The sequence below is a fragment of the Ostrea edulis genome, chromosome 4 (genome assembly GCF_947568905.1).
Source record: "Ostrea edulis chromosome 4, xbOstEdul1.1, whole genome shotgun sequence".
In the NCBI taxonomy this organism is placed as follows: domain Eukaryota; kingdom Metazoa; phylum Mollusca; class Bivalvia; order Ostreida; family Ostreidae; genus Ostrea; species Ostrea edulis.
In genome coordinates this window covers 46,764,069-46,781,299 of record NC_079167.1, presented here as the reverse complement: position 1 = coordinate 46,781,299, position 17,231 = coordinate 46,764,069, and the positions used below count along the sequence as shown (strand labels likewise).

General features: G+C 33.1%; 1 protein-coding gene across 5 annotated transcripts in view; it reads left to right on the top strand.

Annotated features, from left to right (window-relative positions):
* The window catches only part of LOC125670995 (uncharacterized), a 180,054-nt gene that overhangs the window by 144,342 nt on the left and 18,481 nt on the right, over window positions 1-17,231 (top strand). For all 5 annotated transcript variants that reach the window (XM_056162783.1, XM_056162780.1, XM_056162784.1 and 2 more), the window contains 2 exons: window positions 1,704-1,789; window positions 2,845-2,949. In XM_056162783.1, the coding sequence (XP_056018758.1) occupies window positions 1,704-1,789; window positions 2,845-2,949 (191 nt within the window). The remainder of the gene's footprint in view (window positions 1-1,703; window positions 1,790-2,844; window positions 2,950-17,231) is intronic.

The window sequence follows — 17,231 nt, the reverse complement described above, 5'->3', positions numbered from 1 at the left end:
TCCCTAACCTTAGCTATTTCAATTTTAATTGATTCTCACATCCAAAGCTGTCAGGTATGTGTCGCAAGAAAAAAAAACATCCTGGAAACGCAAGCCATTTAATTAATTTAATTAAGCTTGACCAAGTAACATGCCGTGGGGCATGCAGTCGGTATTGGTAGCTTACTCACTGATCTGCTAGCACACTTAGTAAATCTGAGTGCATTAAATTGTGACTTCCCACTTGTGAACCTTTGTTATCTCAGGGTGTCAAGTCCCTATTTATTTCTATATTTTCCTAATATAAACTTGAAGGTTCCAATATTTTCCCTATAAGTCATTAAAATCCCTATAAAGCCCTATATATATATATATATATATATATATATATATATATATATAAATATAAATCAGTATATGCACCCAGGGGTGCATGAGCCGAGTTGCATGGGATACATTGTAAAGCCAGGAATGACGTGGTATATTTATAATTGTGAAGAACTAATTTCAGTTTTAAACTTTTCGAGTTACTGTCCAGAAACCATATTTGTCTGAAGTTTTCAATCTATATTCGGTCACTGTGACCTTGACCTTTGTTCTCCAAATTCAATAGGGGCCTTGCTTTGCTGGTATCCAACAATATATCCAAGTTTCATTTGATTCAAATTAAAAAATTTCGCTTGAGGATAACTCGAAAATTTATCAACATTCAGTTGTATTTAATGTCATTTAATCGATATGACAGAGAAAATTCAGTTGCAACTGAATCTCTCAGGGAGCTAATCTCCTTTCCGCCCAGAGAGTCTTGCATTGCATTTTCTAAGTTCGTCTCTAAACGCAGTGAGAACCGTAATCTGCCATCGTTACTAAATATTCAATAACTTTCTAATCTAAACGTGTCCTTCCGACGCTCTCTTAAAATGGAGGTAAGAAACGCCTTGGACGTAAACGGATCGTGGGCCACCTGTAATCAAGGTCGAGTAATTTGAAGTTTTATTTGCCCTAGGGGATCAAAGAGTTATATGCTGATATATAGGAAAAATCTGTGAAAATATCTTTAGAGCTTTCATATTTTGTGCATACATTCTTTACAAAAAGACCTTTCATGTGATGCAATGGTGTGAAATCTTTCATCTTTTGTATCATATTATGATCTTGTGACCATGCATGGTCTTTTCCAGAACAGCAAGATCATGTTAGTCATGTTGGTGTGCATTTCTGTGTTATGTGAATTTATTTTCAGTGATGTTGTGATCCTTTGGGGCTAGGTTGGGGCCACAATATGGGATCAAAATTTTTCATGGGAATAAAGATTGATAAAAAAAAACTTTTTAAAATCGCAACAGCTGAACAATGGCAGGGCCAAGATGATTCAGGTGACCGATGTTGCCCATGGGTCTCTTGTTTTATGGTTATATCATGACCTTTTGGGGCTAGGTTGAGGCCACAATATGGGGTCAAAGTTATTCATGGGAATAAAGATTAAAAAAGAAGTCTTTTAAAATTACAACAGCTGAACAACAGAGCCAAGATGATTCAAGTGAGTGTTTTGGCCCATGGACCTCTTGTTCTGAAATGATGTTTGATAGACTAGCATAGTGTATTTCATTTGATTCCAGTCTTGTTTTTCTAGATCACATGACAAGAATTTGAACAGGAATACAAAAGTGTACTTGCAATTTTCACTCATCTATACATGTATTATATATCTTAATTATTTTCAGACCACTGTGAGGACTAGTGATTCCACTTCTCAACCTAGAATTAGCTCAGCAACACTAAAGGTCATTGAGAGGAAACGCAAAGCAAAGTATCCTTGTCAGAATATAATTTTGATATGCATGTCTAAGACAGGATGTGTTATGGTATGACATTTGTGTCCGTCCATCTGTTCGTCTTGTCTGTTAACTTTTTATTGTCCGGGTTATAACGTAAATACTATGAAGCCTATAATCATTAAACTATGTCAGCTGATGCATCTTGGTTAGATGGTGTGTCGCACTTTAAAGTTAGGTCATTGTGACCTTTGATTAAGATTATTTAAAACATTTTTGTATGCAATCCTTTGTCTTGTTAGGCTTTTATATAGAAGAAAGTCCACTTACGCATATTTCCTTTGCAAACCATGAGTGTAGTAAAAAACCACTTGTAAATTTCCATGTTTTCAGTAATGCTGTAACCTTTAAATATTAAAAATGATTACACCAAGAAACACATATTTTTTCATAAATTATAACTACATAACTGCAACAATTAAGGCAATTTTTTTTTAGTAAGATTGGTTCTCAATTAAGCCCTGCCACATTTAATAAGTTTACCCCGACGCATAAAAAAAAAAATCCATAAAAAAAAATAAAGTATTCTGGAAATTGTTGCTTTGTCTTGACTTGTTTTAAATTTAGGAGGACCACAGATCTGACTATCATTAAAGCGTTTTTCAGTTGGCTCATGATAGCGAGAAGACCCTTGTTATCACCGGCACTGCACTTTGAATTTTGAGTACATGCAAACCTTTGTTGATATGTACGTGAGATAATGCAAATTGTTCTTAATCTCTGGTTATTGAAATTTTTGCAAAATATGGGAAATATTGTGCATATCAAAGTGGTTGGTTTAAACAAAATATTGGTCGTTGTCACAATGTGTTCTTGCATTTTTAAAAAAGCAGTGTTACCTAATTCCAATATTTTCTTTATCATGTGGATTGAAGAAAACCATTGTCAACCGAGGCACAGTCGAAATTAGTTAGATTTAATTGACAGTTAAATGTGCAAGGGAGTTAACTGTCAATTTCCATGGTAGATTTAACTTTTCTCCAACTGAGTCCAGATCATGAAAATGTTTATAATCCTTATCTAGACATAGTGAAGCAGAGGTCGCTGGGAACTTGCGACCCCAATCTGCTCCAACTGAAACCTCTCTGTCAAGACAATCCACTGTTCTACCCAATAACCACTTTATTGACTTCAGGTAACTCACTTCACACCTCATGGTCTCTGAAACCTTATCAAAGTGGAATCTTACAAAAGAACAGAACATTTTTTTTTTAGCTTATCTTCTCATTTAACTTATTTCCTTTCTACCAAACATATTTTCATTTAAACAAGCTTAAGATAACAATTTCTGCAAAGAGCTAGGTACGTTAGGAAGCAAAATCGGCCCTGTCTACAAAGGAGAAGGTACACTAAGGGTCAATTTTGGCCTATTTTCAGAAGTTGGTAATTTTATGCCCTAATACTATATAGATAGGGTGTGTACTTTCTATATATAGTAATTATATCCATGTATTATGTATATTTTTTGTGATATCAAGTAGCAAAGTTGGCATGTTTTGCGAGTGCAAGATTTAACGTTGCGTCTTTAACCTGTGTCTGATGACGTTTTCTCAATTCTTATTCAGAAAAAAAATTGTTCAATATACCTTGTTAATTAAATTGCTTTGGATAATTTTTAAAAAGTTATTAACACACACACACAAAATTCTTTTCAATAACATCATACAAATATCATATTCAAACACTATTTACAATTAATGTGTATTTGAATTGTGATATGAAGTAGAAAAGTTGTCATGTTTTGCGAGTGCAAGATTTAACGTTGCATCTTCTATCCGTGTCTGATGACGTTTTCTCAATTCTTATACAGAAAAAATAGTTTAATATACCTTGTTAATTAAAATCCTTTGGATAATTTTTAAGAATTTGTTGATACACACATACAAAAATTCTTTTCAATAACATTATAGAAATATCATAATCAAAAACTATCTAAAAATAATGTGTATTTAAATCAATCATGACCATAGGCTAGCCATCGAAATCCTTGTTTGAAAAGTTAGACTAAAGATGGTTAAATGTGAAGTAATTACGTGTATTCTATTGTAAAAAACTTTTAATGGTATGAGCTCTGAAAATCTACAAGATTTTTTCCCCCAAACTCATGATTCCTATTCCATGCATCCCGAATTAAATTATAATCTTTGTTTACCAAAACATCGAACAATTTTGTTTCAAAAACGCTCTTCAATACTCAGGCGTACATGTATCTAATGAGGTACCATTAGATATAGAATTATCACCGTCTCTTACTCAGTCTGATTAAAATCAAACCTCTCACTTCGCTCCCACGCAGCAACTGTCCGTATATCGAGCGAAGTGAGAGGTTTGATTTTAATCAGACTGTCTCTGTTTTTAGAAGAAATATGGAAACATTTATAATTAGCTGTCGTTATTTTTAAATACATGCTCTGTATACATGTGTATGTATTTGAAAATATATGGATGCATTTTCGTTAACCCCACCCACCATCTTTTACCCCCCTCGTGTATTACATGTATATGTACCTATACTATACTATGAATATGGCATCCATACTGGTCGTAAATACAATTTTGTAATACATATCATCACGGAATCTATCTTTATATGTTTATCTTTGGTTGTACATATTGCTATGTGTAGGCTTACATTATATATATATATATATATATATGTATATTGTTTGTACTTCAGAAGGCCCCGGGGAAGAATATTGCCTTGTATTAATAGGGCTACCTTCTCTTCATAAAGCATTATTATTACTAATATATTTTATCATTGTTAAAATTTTCATCAACGCAGTGTAAATAGATAAGGTGCTTATTAGTTTTTATGGTCTCTGTAGTCAAAAATATAAATGTATATCATTTTAAATATTAGAACATTTAAAACGGTTTTTTTTTTAACTACAGTGTATATAGGCCTATATATATATAGCTTTTTGAATAAGAAATTTTAAAAAGAATGGAAACGATATTCATCTCTAAAACACAATAGAGTACGTTCTGGTAAATTCGACAAAACTCATTTCCGTTTTAATCGTTTCTTCCTACAATGAAAAGTAAGTAATAAGAAAATTTTGACGGACATATTTTGAAAGAGAAGATTTTCGAGCCTAAAATATAGTTTTGTTATGGTTGATAACGCTGAAATTCGCCATGCTCAGCGAAATAAAAGGTAGGCTTAAAGTCGGGAAATTCCGGCAAAGAATCGCGTAAATCCGAGCACTATATATACTAGTGGTATGACATGTAAAAATATTTCTCCCTTACCTTAAAAGCTTTAAGATGAAGGTTTGGGATGGTTAAAACCCTTTTTTCTCTTAATCATTTATGAATTATTATTTCTAATTTCCTATGTGATGGGTTAACCAGACCTGTCATCCTCTTGTATAACATCAGTTTGAAATTGGACTAAACTTTACTAAGTTGTTATCATTATAGTTGTTTTTCCTGAAATTGATTTATTTTTCTACGTGTTAGGTTTTCTTTTCAATTGACTTTTCTATTGATCAAGAGCTAAGATGAAATTGATTTCTGTCCGTGTTTTGACAGTTTCTATTTTAATCCTATGTGGATGAATAGTGTGTGCAATGAATATAGTGTGTACACTTTTTTTTGGAAAATACATTTCGGCTGACTTTAGCACTCTCAGCCGAAAATGTAAATAATACCTAAAGTACAGTGCATTGTGACGTAAAAACAACTTGGCTGCGATTCAAATCACAAACTAGCCAGATTTGTGACGTCATAATTTTACAATTTTACAGCGATTTAGTTACCATCATGCGACTGTTGATAATAGTTTCTATTAGTTTTGGTACAATATAACGCCCCTTGTTAGTAAAACTAATAAGATGAGATAAAATTGATTTGAATACAAAATAATGATTGCATTTATACATGTAAATATAAACAATATGGAAAAGCAATCTTTAATTTTATACGTATTTGTTAAATCTTATTAAGAAAGTATCAATTTTATTAGGCCTATGTAGAATATTAGTAGCATACATGTACATGTATGCTATATTACAATTTTGAATAAATAAATTTTAAGATGTCTATAAGTATGAAAGATATAGAGATTGTTTTTTCTTGATTTTATTACAGTACAATATTTGTATGCCTTTTCCCAGTATATATCACCTTCTGTAACGTAAAGGCCACATGTAAACGTTCACGTGGAGCATGTAAACATTAATATGGGAATACACCAAAACAATGCAGTTCATATTAATTTATCAAACTTAATTTTAAGATTATCTATTGAAATATGATCGATTTCTATTGGTTCCAATTCAGTCCTTTTAGACCTTTACCCGGTTCATCCCAGCCTGTCCAGGACCGCAATCGATTGAACTGCCATTCCTAAACACTGTATATGTCATTGAGACTGTTCACCCACTTAGTTACTTATCTAGAAGACCTTTTACATGCTATTGATATAAATATAAATTTTGTTGGTCGAGAATTATTATCCTTGTCGTATTACAACAATTTCAAATGAGTGTAGTTCATGTAACAAGCGATAATATTACAGTCGACTATATCACTATCGTTTTAGATAAAAACACCGAATGAAATTGAAAATCCGAATTACATGTATAATGATCACATAAATTAATAGAAATGTTATTATATTTCTTTATATCATATCTGTACTACACAAAAAGGCAACACACGCCTTAATTTATGATTTGTCGCGCATATATGTAATCTTAGTATCAAATGTGTGTGGTGCGTAATTTTTTCCGGAAATGACAGATTTTATAATTTCACCATGAGCACAGGGAAGGCGATTGATGAAAGACCCTTTTTATTATTAATCGAAGTATTTCGTTTATCACACGCAAGTATCATCCATGCCTTGAATGTGCTCATATCATAATATTGACAAATGTAAGTAAAATTTTGAAGTTTTGGCTAATAAATAGCGATCCATGTAAATTCGGTAGCGTATTATTCTACTATACAAGGTGAAGATAACGAACAGTGATCGATCTCATAACTTCCACAAGCAATACAAAATAGATAGTTGGGCAAACACGGACCCCTGGACACACCAGAGGTGGGACCAGGTGCCCAGGAGGAGCAAGCATCCCCTGTTTTGGTGCCATTTTGTTTCTATATTTGAAGAGAGGGTGTTGCCCACAAATGACTTCGATAGGTAAAAGTATGTCATCTTCTACTTTATTTTTCTTGATTTTACTAGGCCAAATTCATATGCTAAGCGTACCTTCTCCTTTGATCAAATTAAACATATAAAATGTCCACAATATGCCATTGTCAGAACATATTAATTTTTCCCTATGTCTCTTGTCGTTTTCTTGTAAGCGTTAGTTAACTATAGCATTGTTTCTAACAAAAAAACGCACATGACGTCGACGTTTATGAATGTTTTGGAAGGCAAAAAAGAACTACTTCAAACTATCCGACCCTAAACGGAATAGAAAGAAATCTACAAAATAAAAGATAAGTGTGTTTAGTTTTAACCGTGGAATTAAGAACTAGGCTAGACCATGTTTTTGTAACCTATCATTACCAATTATTTCCAAAAATGTGCGAATTTTGGCACAAAGAGAATCAATGTGAGCTATTACCTATGCATATATATATAGTCAACAGTTGTTTGGGTTTTTTTTCAATTTTTAATGAATTCTTTTTAAAATATATTTTGCGCTTGGTGTACGTTGCACGACCCGTGCACGACCCATATTTGATCGATATTTACAAATTTTGTCATACCAGCTTTTACCCATGTGAAAAATACATTATATGGAAAGTGACTGGATGGACGCGACGTATCAAAAACCGGGGAGCGGATGGAAGATCTAATTTTAATTAGATTGATTTCTTTTTATTCTTTTCTCTCAATTTTTGCATCCCGATTAGGAAATTCTGGGTAATTGTAGTTTACTTGAAGGAACTATTTGATGTTGGTAACTGATGCTACTTCTTGGAGTGCACTCAGGCTGTTTACACACATGTGAAAAACACGCTGATTTGGTTACGTTTGCGGATAGATTTTTTTTTTTTTTTTTTTTTTTTTTTTTTTTTTTTTTTTTTTACAAAATTCCGTGCAGGGTGTTGGGACAGGTAGCATAGAACATTTCTGACTGCCATATTTGGCATCAATTTAGCAAACTGATTTTTGATGATCATTTTTCCTATATAGGAGGCCGAATTAATATAAAGTGATTTTTTCTTGATTTTTTTTTTATTTACCAACAACGGGTCAATTTTTAATCAACATTAGGGTTCAATTTTTAAAATATGAAATGATGAACAGTGCAATTATAAGATGTATAACGTCTATTTAACTGGGGATGTTCTTTTTTTTTCTTCCTCTACTGCTCTCGTTTTTCTTTTTCTCTTTAGATTTAGCTTAGTATGCCCGACAAGACCCAGAATTAGATGAATGAATAAGAATATGAAAATGATATTGTTTCACTGAAGATAATCATCAAATCACAAAGCAAGCCAAAGTTTTTCATGCCATAGCTTTGAAGTAAACTGTTCATTCATCTAACTTCATTTTACGATGATAGAAAGATGCTCAAATTTTCATTTGATTATAATGAAAGCATTTGCGCAGACCTACCCTTCTTATAGACCTATACTTCTATGATTTATGGTAGTCATATTTCCATATTATTTAGTAAATATCATGGATAATTCACTAGCATTACGACAATAATTTTGATTAGGAAAAAAAATCACACACTATTTATGAAATGTTGGACGTTTTATAAATATCGGTAATGATGAAATATTTGGGTATACTCAACAATAATGAGTATCGGCACATCAACAATTGAAAAAAAAACATTAAGGGCAAGATCAAACGTTTAATGTTTGATAAAAAAAACCCACCCAAAACATTTAATTCACATAGTTTTCATCAAGACCCCCTCCCCCTTAAAACTTAATATGATGAATGTTCACCCAAATCGATTATCATGCAATAAAACAATAGAGTTGAATAACAATATATACATTTTCTAATGTTTATTAACAAATGTAGTTTTTAAATGTCACTTTAAATGTTCATTAAATTGTAATAAATGTTATTTCTAAACATATGGGTCACTTCAGTCTTGTTCGCTGTGCTGCAATATTATTCATGCATTATGATAAAATTGATGTTCAATGACTGAAACTTACGGGAGTTTTTTTAACCCCCCCCCCCCTTCCCCTAAAATAATTATTTGAATTAAGATTTTTATCAGACGTAGAGCTTTTTTGATATTGTCCCAAATATCTAAGACCAAAACCTGGCATCCTAAAATGAAATTATCACTTTCGATTTCTATAAAGTTTCTCTCTGTTTATGTGTCTCTGAATCTGTCTGTCTTTCTTTCCCATCCTCATGATGGATACTTGAAATCTTTCTCTCTGTCATATTTCATATTTTGAAAATGAAATACTTGGATTATTGATTCTCAGCTCACCGCTTATTCATGATATTAGCACATTTTACCAACCATATTGGGAGTATGATCAATGAATTTAAAATAATATATCCCCCCCCCCTTTTTTTATTTTTTTTTTATTTTATAGAATTTTATAATTGTTTGGAAAAAAATTACGATGTTACTATAGGATTAAACATTCTTTTTGAAGAATTTATCGATGTGTAAACTCTGGACATTTTACTCACAAACTGAATAAAAGTGCGAAGCACTTTTATGTTAAGTTTGTGAGTAAAATGTCCGGAGTTTACACATTGATAAATTCTTCAAAAAGAATGTTTGATTCTTATAATTCCAATTCGTTCACTTTATTAACAATTGCAAAAATTTGAATAGTTTCCCTGCACTATGTTATTTGTTTTCAGGCGTGTATGAATACATCACGTTTTCGGATTTATTGATGTGTAAACTCTTGTTCAGTTTTATTTTTGTCCAATCAAAACAATTGTAATAAATGATATTGGAATTATGTGCCTGTATAGATCTATGTACTCATCAAGTATATATTTATAATATTTCAAGTAGATTTATAACTCTTGATTCTAACGGTAATTTCCAGTAATCATGCCTAATTATACAGACCTAAACGTTGCTAAAACAGTAATTCATGAACCCAAGAGAAGACTTGAACATTCTATCAAATAGGCCTATGACAGTTACTTGTGATTGGTACTCATGACGTCTTTCTTTAAAAGTATGCAAAAATGACGTCACATTTTTCACTATGACGTTTTAAAACTGTTTTGCTTGGAACAGCTCATTGAAATCTATTCATACAAAGATCTTTGGTCCGTACTGTACGTTGTCAATGTAAACAAGGTTCAATACTATTTTTAGATGATGTGTATTAAACTGTTGGATTAACCAATTTACCTTTATATTGGCATTATTATTGCATATTTATGATTTTATAAGTGACAGGAACATTTCATTTGTACACATTTATAGAAATCAAGACAAGATTTGGTGTACAACTGTGCATCATAGCCGGCCTAATACTGCATTTTATTCGATCCGGTTGCTGTTTGCATTTCAATGACCCGAACTGGATTTGTTTGTAACAGGAAGGGAGAAAATGCAACGGACCAGACCGGGATTTGAACCCGGGCCCCCTGAATTTTCTCTAGTCAGGTGCTCTACCAACTGAGCTAACTGGCCACCGACGATCAAACCCGGCTGACCGCTACATATTCATAAACTGCTATTTTTTAGATTGTAATTATTAATACATTATATCATTGTGGTCGCTAAAACAATAACAAGTACATTAAATTGTGATTAATTTTCTTATATCACTGTATGTACAATTCATTGCTATGCGCTACATGGCGATCCGCCTGTGCATAAACGTCAAAATCAGACACCTGATTAGATATAAAAATTAAAAAAAAAAAAGAAATTGGCCACAGCCAACGGCCAGAACGAAACATGCACAATTACTTCTTTTGAAAATAATCTATCTCTCGTTTACTGCTTTTTGTGGCCGATGCATGTGGCCACATGGAATTTTCTCCTAAAAGGTAGAAAAAGTGAAGAAAATCGTCCATTTTCCAGATTCCGGATAGGTTTGAATAATACTCAACATTACAAGAGACCTAGATCCGCCGATATGTTTGTATATATACATACTAGGGATCATCAACTTCATATATATATATCAATGATTTGTATTGATAATTGTCCTTCATTTTTGAAGTATTTTACAGGGCTTAGTTATGATAACAAACTTACCTAGCTCTTTATATAATAACCGACTTCATTCACTAGCACTTTTGGTTTTACTTTTTATATTCAAGCACAATTACAATAATTCTATGTAATGATACATCCACACATTCAAATCTATCTGATATATGTGACGTTTCCACATTTCACAATATATGTGGCTTTCCCACATTTCACAATATTTGTGACTTTTCCACAGTTCACAATATATGTGACTTTTCCACATTTCACAATATATGCATACATGCCATCTTTTAAAAATCCCCATGTGACAACAGGACTCTTGCACCCCTGGGGCTTTAGGGATGGGACCAAAACTGCCAAAAATTGACTATTTTTCAAAAATCTTCTTTCAACCACACATCTGTAAGAAAAACTAAATGCATAGTGATAGTAGAGTAAATTAGGAAGACCTCTACCAAAATTGTAAATTTCATGATCCCCAGGGTAGAAGTTCGGACTCCAAGGTGGGACCAAACTTGGTATATCTAGTGTATATGTGTAAAACAATTAAATAATATATTTAATGCTATTTATACTCAATTGAAACTAAATAAGAGTAGGTAATCCTTTACCAAAATTCTGAATTTCATGATCCTAAGGGGTAAGGGTTTGGTTCCAGGGTGGGGCCAAAATTATTACAGTGATTAATGCCTTTATCATTTGAAAGACTTCTTTAAGTTTGCTGATACAGTATATAAACTATATGCATATTTAGGAAACGCAGAAAGGGGTGTACCAATATTGTGAATTTCGCAAGTTTTGACTCTAGGACAGGTCCAAAATAGTCATATTATGTTAATGTTACATGTATTATGTACCGTATATACTCACCGATAAGTCGGTTCACTTATAAGTCAGTTGTATTTTTTCATATTATTTTGGAGGAATTTGCAATTGACCCGCTTATAAGTCAGTATGGTTTTCTCCCAAATCCGTTGCCAATTTCAGATAAATATTCTTTTGCGTTTACCTGTGTTTCCAAGTATGTTAGGGGTGTGACATCAATATTTGATCTTTAATTAACAATTGAAACAAATATAAAATCAATACAACCTGTTAGCACTTCTGTTTTATGCATAAAGTAACCTTAGATCTTCCTTTTAATTCCCACATTAGATCAAGTTCCGACCTTTATAAATGATTACCTTTCGACTTACTACATTTCCTCTTCAAAAAAAAGTTTTCTAAGACTCACTTATAAACCTTTCTTCAGATATTTATCATATCTTACCACAAATATTCCTTGGAACAGGGGACTTTTGGACCAAGGTCATTTTGTAAAAGTCAAGGTCACTCGGAACATATACATTATACATATATAAAAAAAACTTCTTTTCAACAGTTATTGATCATTGTGTCATTCATCATATGAAGTAAGTCATTGGTTAGATGTAGTTCAAGGAGCATCCATCATCAGCTATTTGCTCACCTGAGTTGAAATCTCAAGTGAGCTATTCTGATCACCTGTTGTATGTCATATGTCTGTCTGTAAACTTTTTTACATTTTCATCTTCTCCAGAATCACTGGGCCAATTTCAATCAAACTTGGTGCACATCAGCCATGTGTGTAGGTGATTCAAGTTTGTTCAAATCAAGGGCCATGCCCCCTTCAAAGGGGAGATAATCACAAAAATGCAAAAATAGGGTGGGTCATTTAAATATCTTCTCAAGAACAGGCTATCCAGCAGCCCTAAAATTCCTTAAAAATCCAAATTTTTTAGTTTTGCTAAAATTCCTTTAAAAAAGTTAAATTGAAGGGGAAATCCTAAAATAAAAAAAATTCCCTGTCAGTTCGTATTTTTTAAAAATATTTCTATTCTAGCAATTTTGAAAATGCATTCAATCTAAAGAAGTAGGTACAGTTTCTAAAGTCATCTGGCCCAAAATATTGATGATTTCACTTGGAGCTCAAACCCTGGCATTCAAATAAGGAATAGATTAACAAACCCAAAATTCGCTCAGTTTGATCAGGAAAATGATTTGTGTCATATGACGAGAGCTTGAAGTTGGCATAAATATGCAAATATGCCATTTTCAATGAAAATATCCACTAATTCAGGTGGTTTTCCTTTCAGAAAACATACAGCGCATGCGTCGAGCAAATTCATATTCAAGCATGTTTTTCATCTTAAAATTATTTAATACACAATATATATCATTTTCATTTTGCTCGACAAATGCGCACCTCTTTTCCTGAACAATAAATAATCTGTATGACAATTGACCGTTTTTAGGCTTATTTTGAGAAAAAGGTGGGAAATGTCTTATTCATGATGTCATAATGCTATCCATTAGGAATATCATTCTGATTTTGTTGACATAGTATACCTGGCATATATTTTACTTTCTTAAAACGCTGATTAAGGTTACTTCCAGACACAATTTATAGAGAGAAAATTTTGGGCCTTTTTATGTATACAATCGTACCTTGTTCTTTGACTAGTGAATCCATGACTGTCAAGCTGTTTATTACTTGTGACTTTGTGACAAAGATGTGACTATTAAGGTTTATAGCCAATAATTATAGCTGGAAGACACCCTTCCTGCACGGAGTTTCTTTATTGTCAAAATTGTGAAAGTAAGACCATTTATATGTCTTAAACTGCCCTAATTTTAGCTTTAAGGATGACAGACCTAATTCGAAATTTTGCACTTCTGCGCAGAAAGCCGCTCACATCGCTATTTATCGTCTCCGTGCATTGTGACGTCGCTGCAATTGTTTCATCACATTATGAACATGCGAAATTTACGAACTGAACTTGAGACTGTATATTTCTTTCATTATACAAGTAATACATCTTGTTTTAATCCATATTTTATATGAATTCTTCAATAAAGTCGATTTATAGAATTTCCATAACTTTTGTATCTGTGAATCCGTGACTTTAAAAAATCTGTCCGTGATTCTTCCGTGTTTTATGTGTAATTTCTGGGATTCCGTAATTGTCCGTGTTTTGACAACCTCCCGCGCATATGCCATGAATCAAACTGTCATAGGTATGCACAACGAAGTAAAAAAAAAACATAGACTCTTTTGTTATTAAAATTTTACTTCTGAATATAGTTTATATCATGAATATTCTTATTAATAGTAATTACTGTATTACTCTATAAACAATTAACGATTTACGGCATGCACCAGAAGCGTATTACTCAAAAACCGACGATAATTTCTATTTACAACCAACTGCGGAAAAGAGTAGAATTATATTTTGAAATTTTTCGACCATCCATTAAAACGACACAGAAAAAATGACTAAAACCGTATCAACCAACAACAACCGAAGAACAGAGGCAGAGCCGGGGTACACTGTAGTTTTTCTCTCGGCTGACAATAAACACGCTATCGCCCCTAACCCATTGGATAGATATTTTATTATTATACCAAAGCTGAATAATTCCTCTTCCGACAACAAAGCAAATTGTCCCGTCATATGTTGGGAACAGCGGCTATAGTTGTGACGTTGAATACGTCGCTGGGCTTTGTATTTGACGTCACAATGCCGAATTACGCTGAAAATCGATGCTGCCGTTGATTAGAGTGAAGACTATCACCCTAGTGCAGATCTTAGCACAGAACCGATCACACGGCAGAGATACATATATTTTGGCGAAAATAGTCGGCTTATCGTCATCTTTTGATATAAAGAAAAATACATTCAGGTAGAATAATGCTTTAGTTACTCAATTGCCAATCAACATGTCACAGTAACCACGTATTACATAAACATGTATGCATTTACATTCAATACAAGTACAAGAAATGTCAGAATTTCTTTATTAAAATAAATTTATACTACTCTTATTATACCCCCCGAACGAAGTTCAGGGGGGTATATAGGAATCACTGTCTGTCCGTCCGTCCGTCCGTCCGTCTGTCTGTCTCCAGATTCGTGTCCGGGCCATAACTTCTTTGTTCTTTGACTTAGGCATACTATATTTGGCACACAAGTGGATCACCATGAGACGATGTGTCAAGTACCTTCATGACCTCTATATGACCTTGACCATTGACCTTAAGGTCAAAATTAAAGGTTTTTTACAATGGATTCGTGTCCGGGCTATAACTTCTGTGTTCTTTGAATAGGCATACCATATTTGGCACACAGGTGGATCACCATGAGACGATGTGTCATGTACCTTCATGACCTCTATATGACCTTGACCATTGACCTTAAGGTCAAAATTAAAGGTTTTTTTACAATGGATTTGTGTCCGGGCCATAACTTCTTTGTTCTTTGACATAGGCGTACCATATTTGACACATGAGTGTATCACCATGAGACGATGTGTAGGATACCTTCATGACCTCCATATGACCTTGACCTCAAGGTCAAAATTAAAGGTTTTTACAATGAATTCGTGTTAGGGCCATGACTTCTTTGTTCTTTGACATAGGCATACCATATTTGACACATGAGTGTATCACCATGAGACGATGTGTCGGGTACCTTCATGACCTCTATATGACCTTGAACTTTGACCTCAAGGTCAAAATTTATTGTAGGGTTTTGACATAGTCATACCATAAGACATGGGTGTATCACCATGAGACTATGTGTCATGTACATTCATAACCTCTTTATGACCTTGACCTTTGATCTCAAGGTCAAAAATATAGGTTTATGCCATGGATTTGTGTTCGGACTATATCTTCCATTTTCTTCTACAAAGGCATACCATATTTTTACACTCAGGAAAGAGATAATTTATACCTACATGTATTAACAACACCCTTTGGGAGATTGGGGTAAACGGGGGGGGGGGGGGGGGGGGGGGTATTCTTAGTGAGCATTGCTCACAGTACCTCTTGTTAAGCTTAATAAACTTATAAAAATGTTTCAGGGAATAAAAGTCCATTTTGTTTCTGAGAGTGTTCAGCAGAAAAATATCTTATAAATATTGATGACAATTGAAGTACATGTTAGATCCTATCTTGAAACTGTACGATAAGTCATGTACTTGGTCTCTTATCAATATAAAATATGTATGCTTTTATTCAAACATTTGAACTTTTTAAATTTATTTAGAAAGGTTAAAGATTATGAAAATGAAAACAAAATGTGCACATTATATGCACCCCTGGAATATTATGCAATGACTCAGTGTTTACATATGATTGGTGAACTTTTTCTTAATCCATATGATTATTTAGTATAAAGAAAAAGTATGAAACTACAAGTAGAAAACCTATCCATTTCTTATTTAATGACATTTTCCTTCAAAACTGGCCAAAAATCGTCCTTTGACATGCTCCCCTTAAAAGAATTGCTGATGACCCATACTTTTTTTCTTACAATTAGTAAGCTTATTGTCTTTTTAAAATCATTCTGTAATTTGGATTAAAACTCTATTGTAGAATTTTTTTAATTTTAACTTTTATATTGCACATTGGAAATTTCCTGATATTTCCTTTGCAATTACGACTACTTCATGGCCAACTTTTGAAATGCCCCCCGCTGAAAATCAAATACGATTTTCATTTCTTTTTTCCATTGATTTTAACTCTTTAATGCATGTTTTACCTTATATCAAAATTTGAATAAAATCTCTATTGTAGAAACAAATTAGGTCTGTCACCCTTAAATATTTGTAATTTTAGCCCTAAAATTAGCCCTTATGTTTTGTCAGAGAGTGCTGGACAGCCTTCAAGAACCATTGGGCAAGAAAAGTTCAAATTTACATGAAAGCTTCTCGACATAGTGCAGATTCAAGTTTGTTCAAATCGTGGTCGCCAGGGGTCGGGTGGGGCCACAATAGGGGATCAAAGTTTTACAATGTCATATGAATATATAGGGAAAACTCTTCTCAAAAGCCACTGGTCCAAAAAAGTTCAAATTTATATCAAAGCTTCCTGACATAGTGAAGATTCAGTTTTCTTCAAATCATATTTCCCGTGTGTAGGATGGGGCCACAGGCAATTGTATCGCTTGGGGTCAAAACTATTAAAGAATAAATGCGTAGAACTCTAAATATAAGGTACCCAAGTTAGCCTATGTAAAAACAATAAACCAAATGAAATGAAATTCTACTTTGTATACTAATATATTCATACATGATCAATCTACATGACTATGGAACTTCATCCCGAAATTCCGTATACTTCCCAAGATATGCAGAAATGAATTTGGGAAAATGCTTATTATTTTTTGGTCGACATTTAGCTGGGCCCATTTCTAAAATGAATTTCTTACCCCAATTCATAAGTCCGTAATATAGCTCCAATTGACTG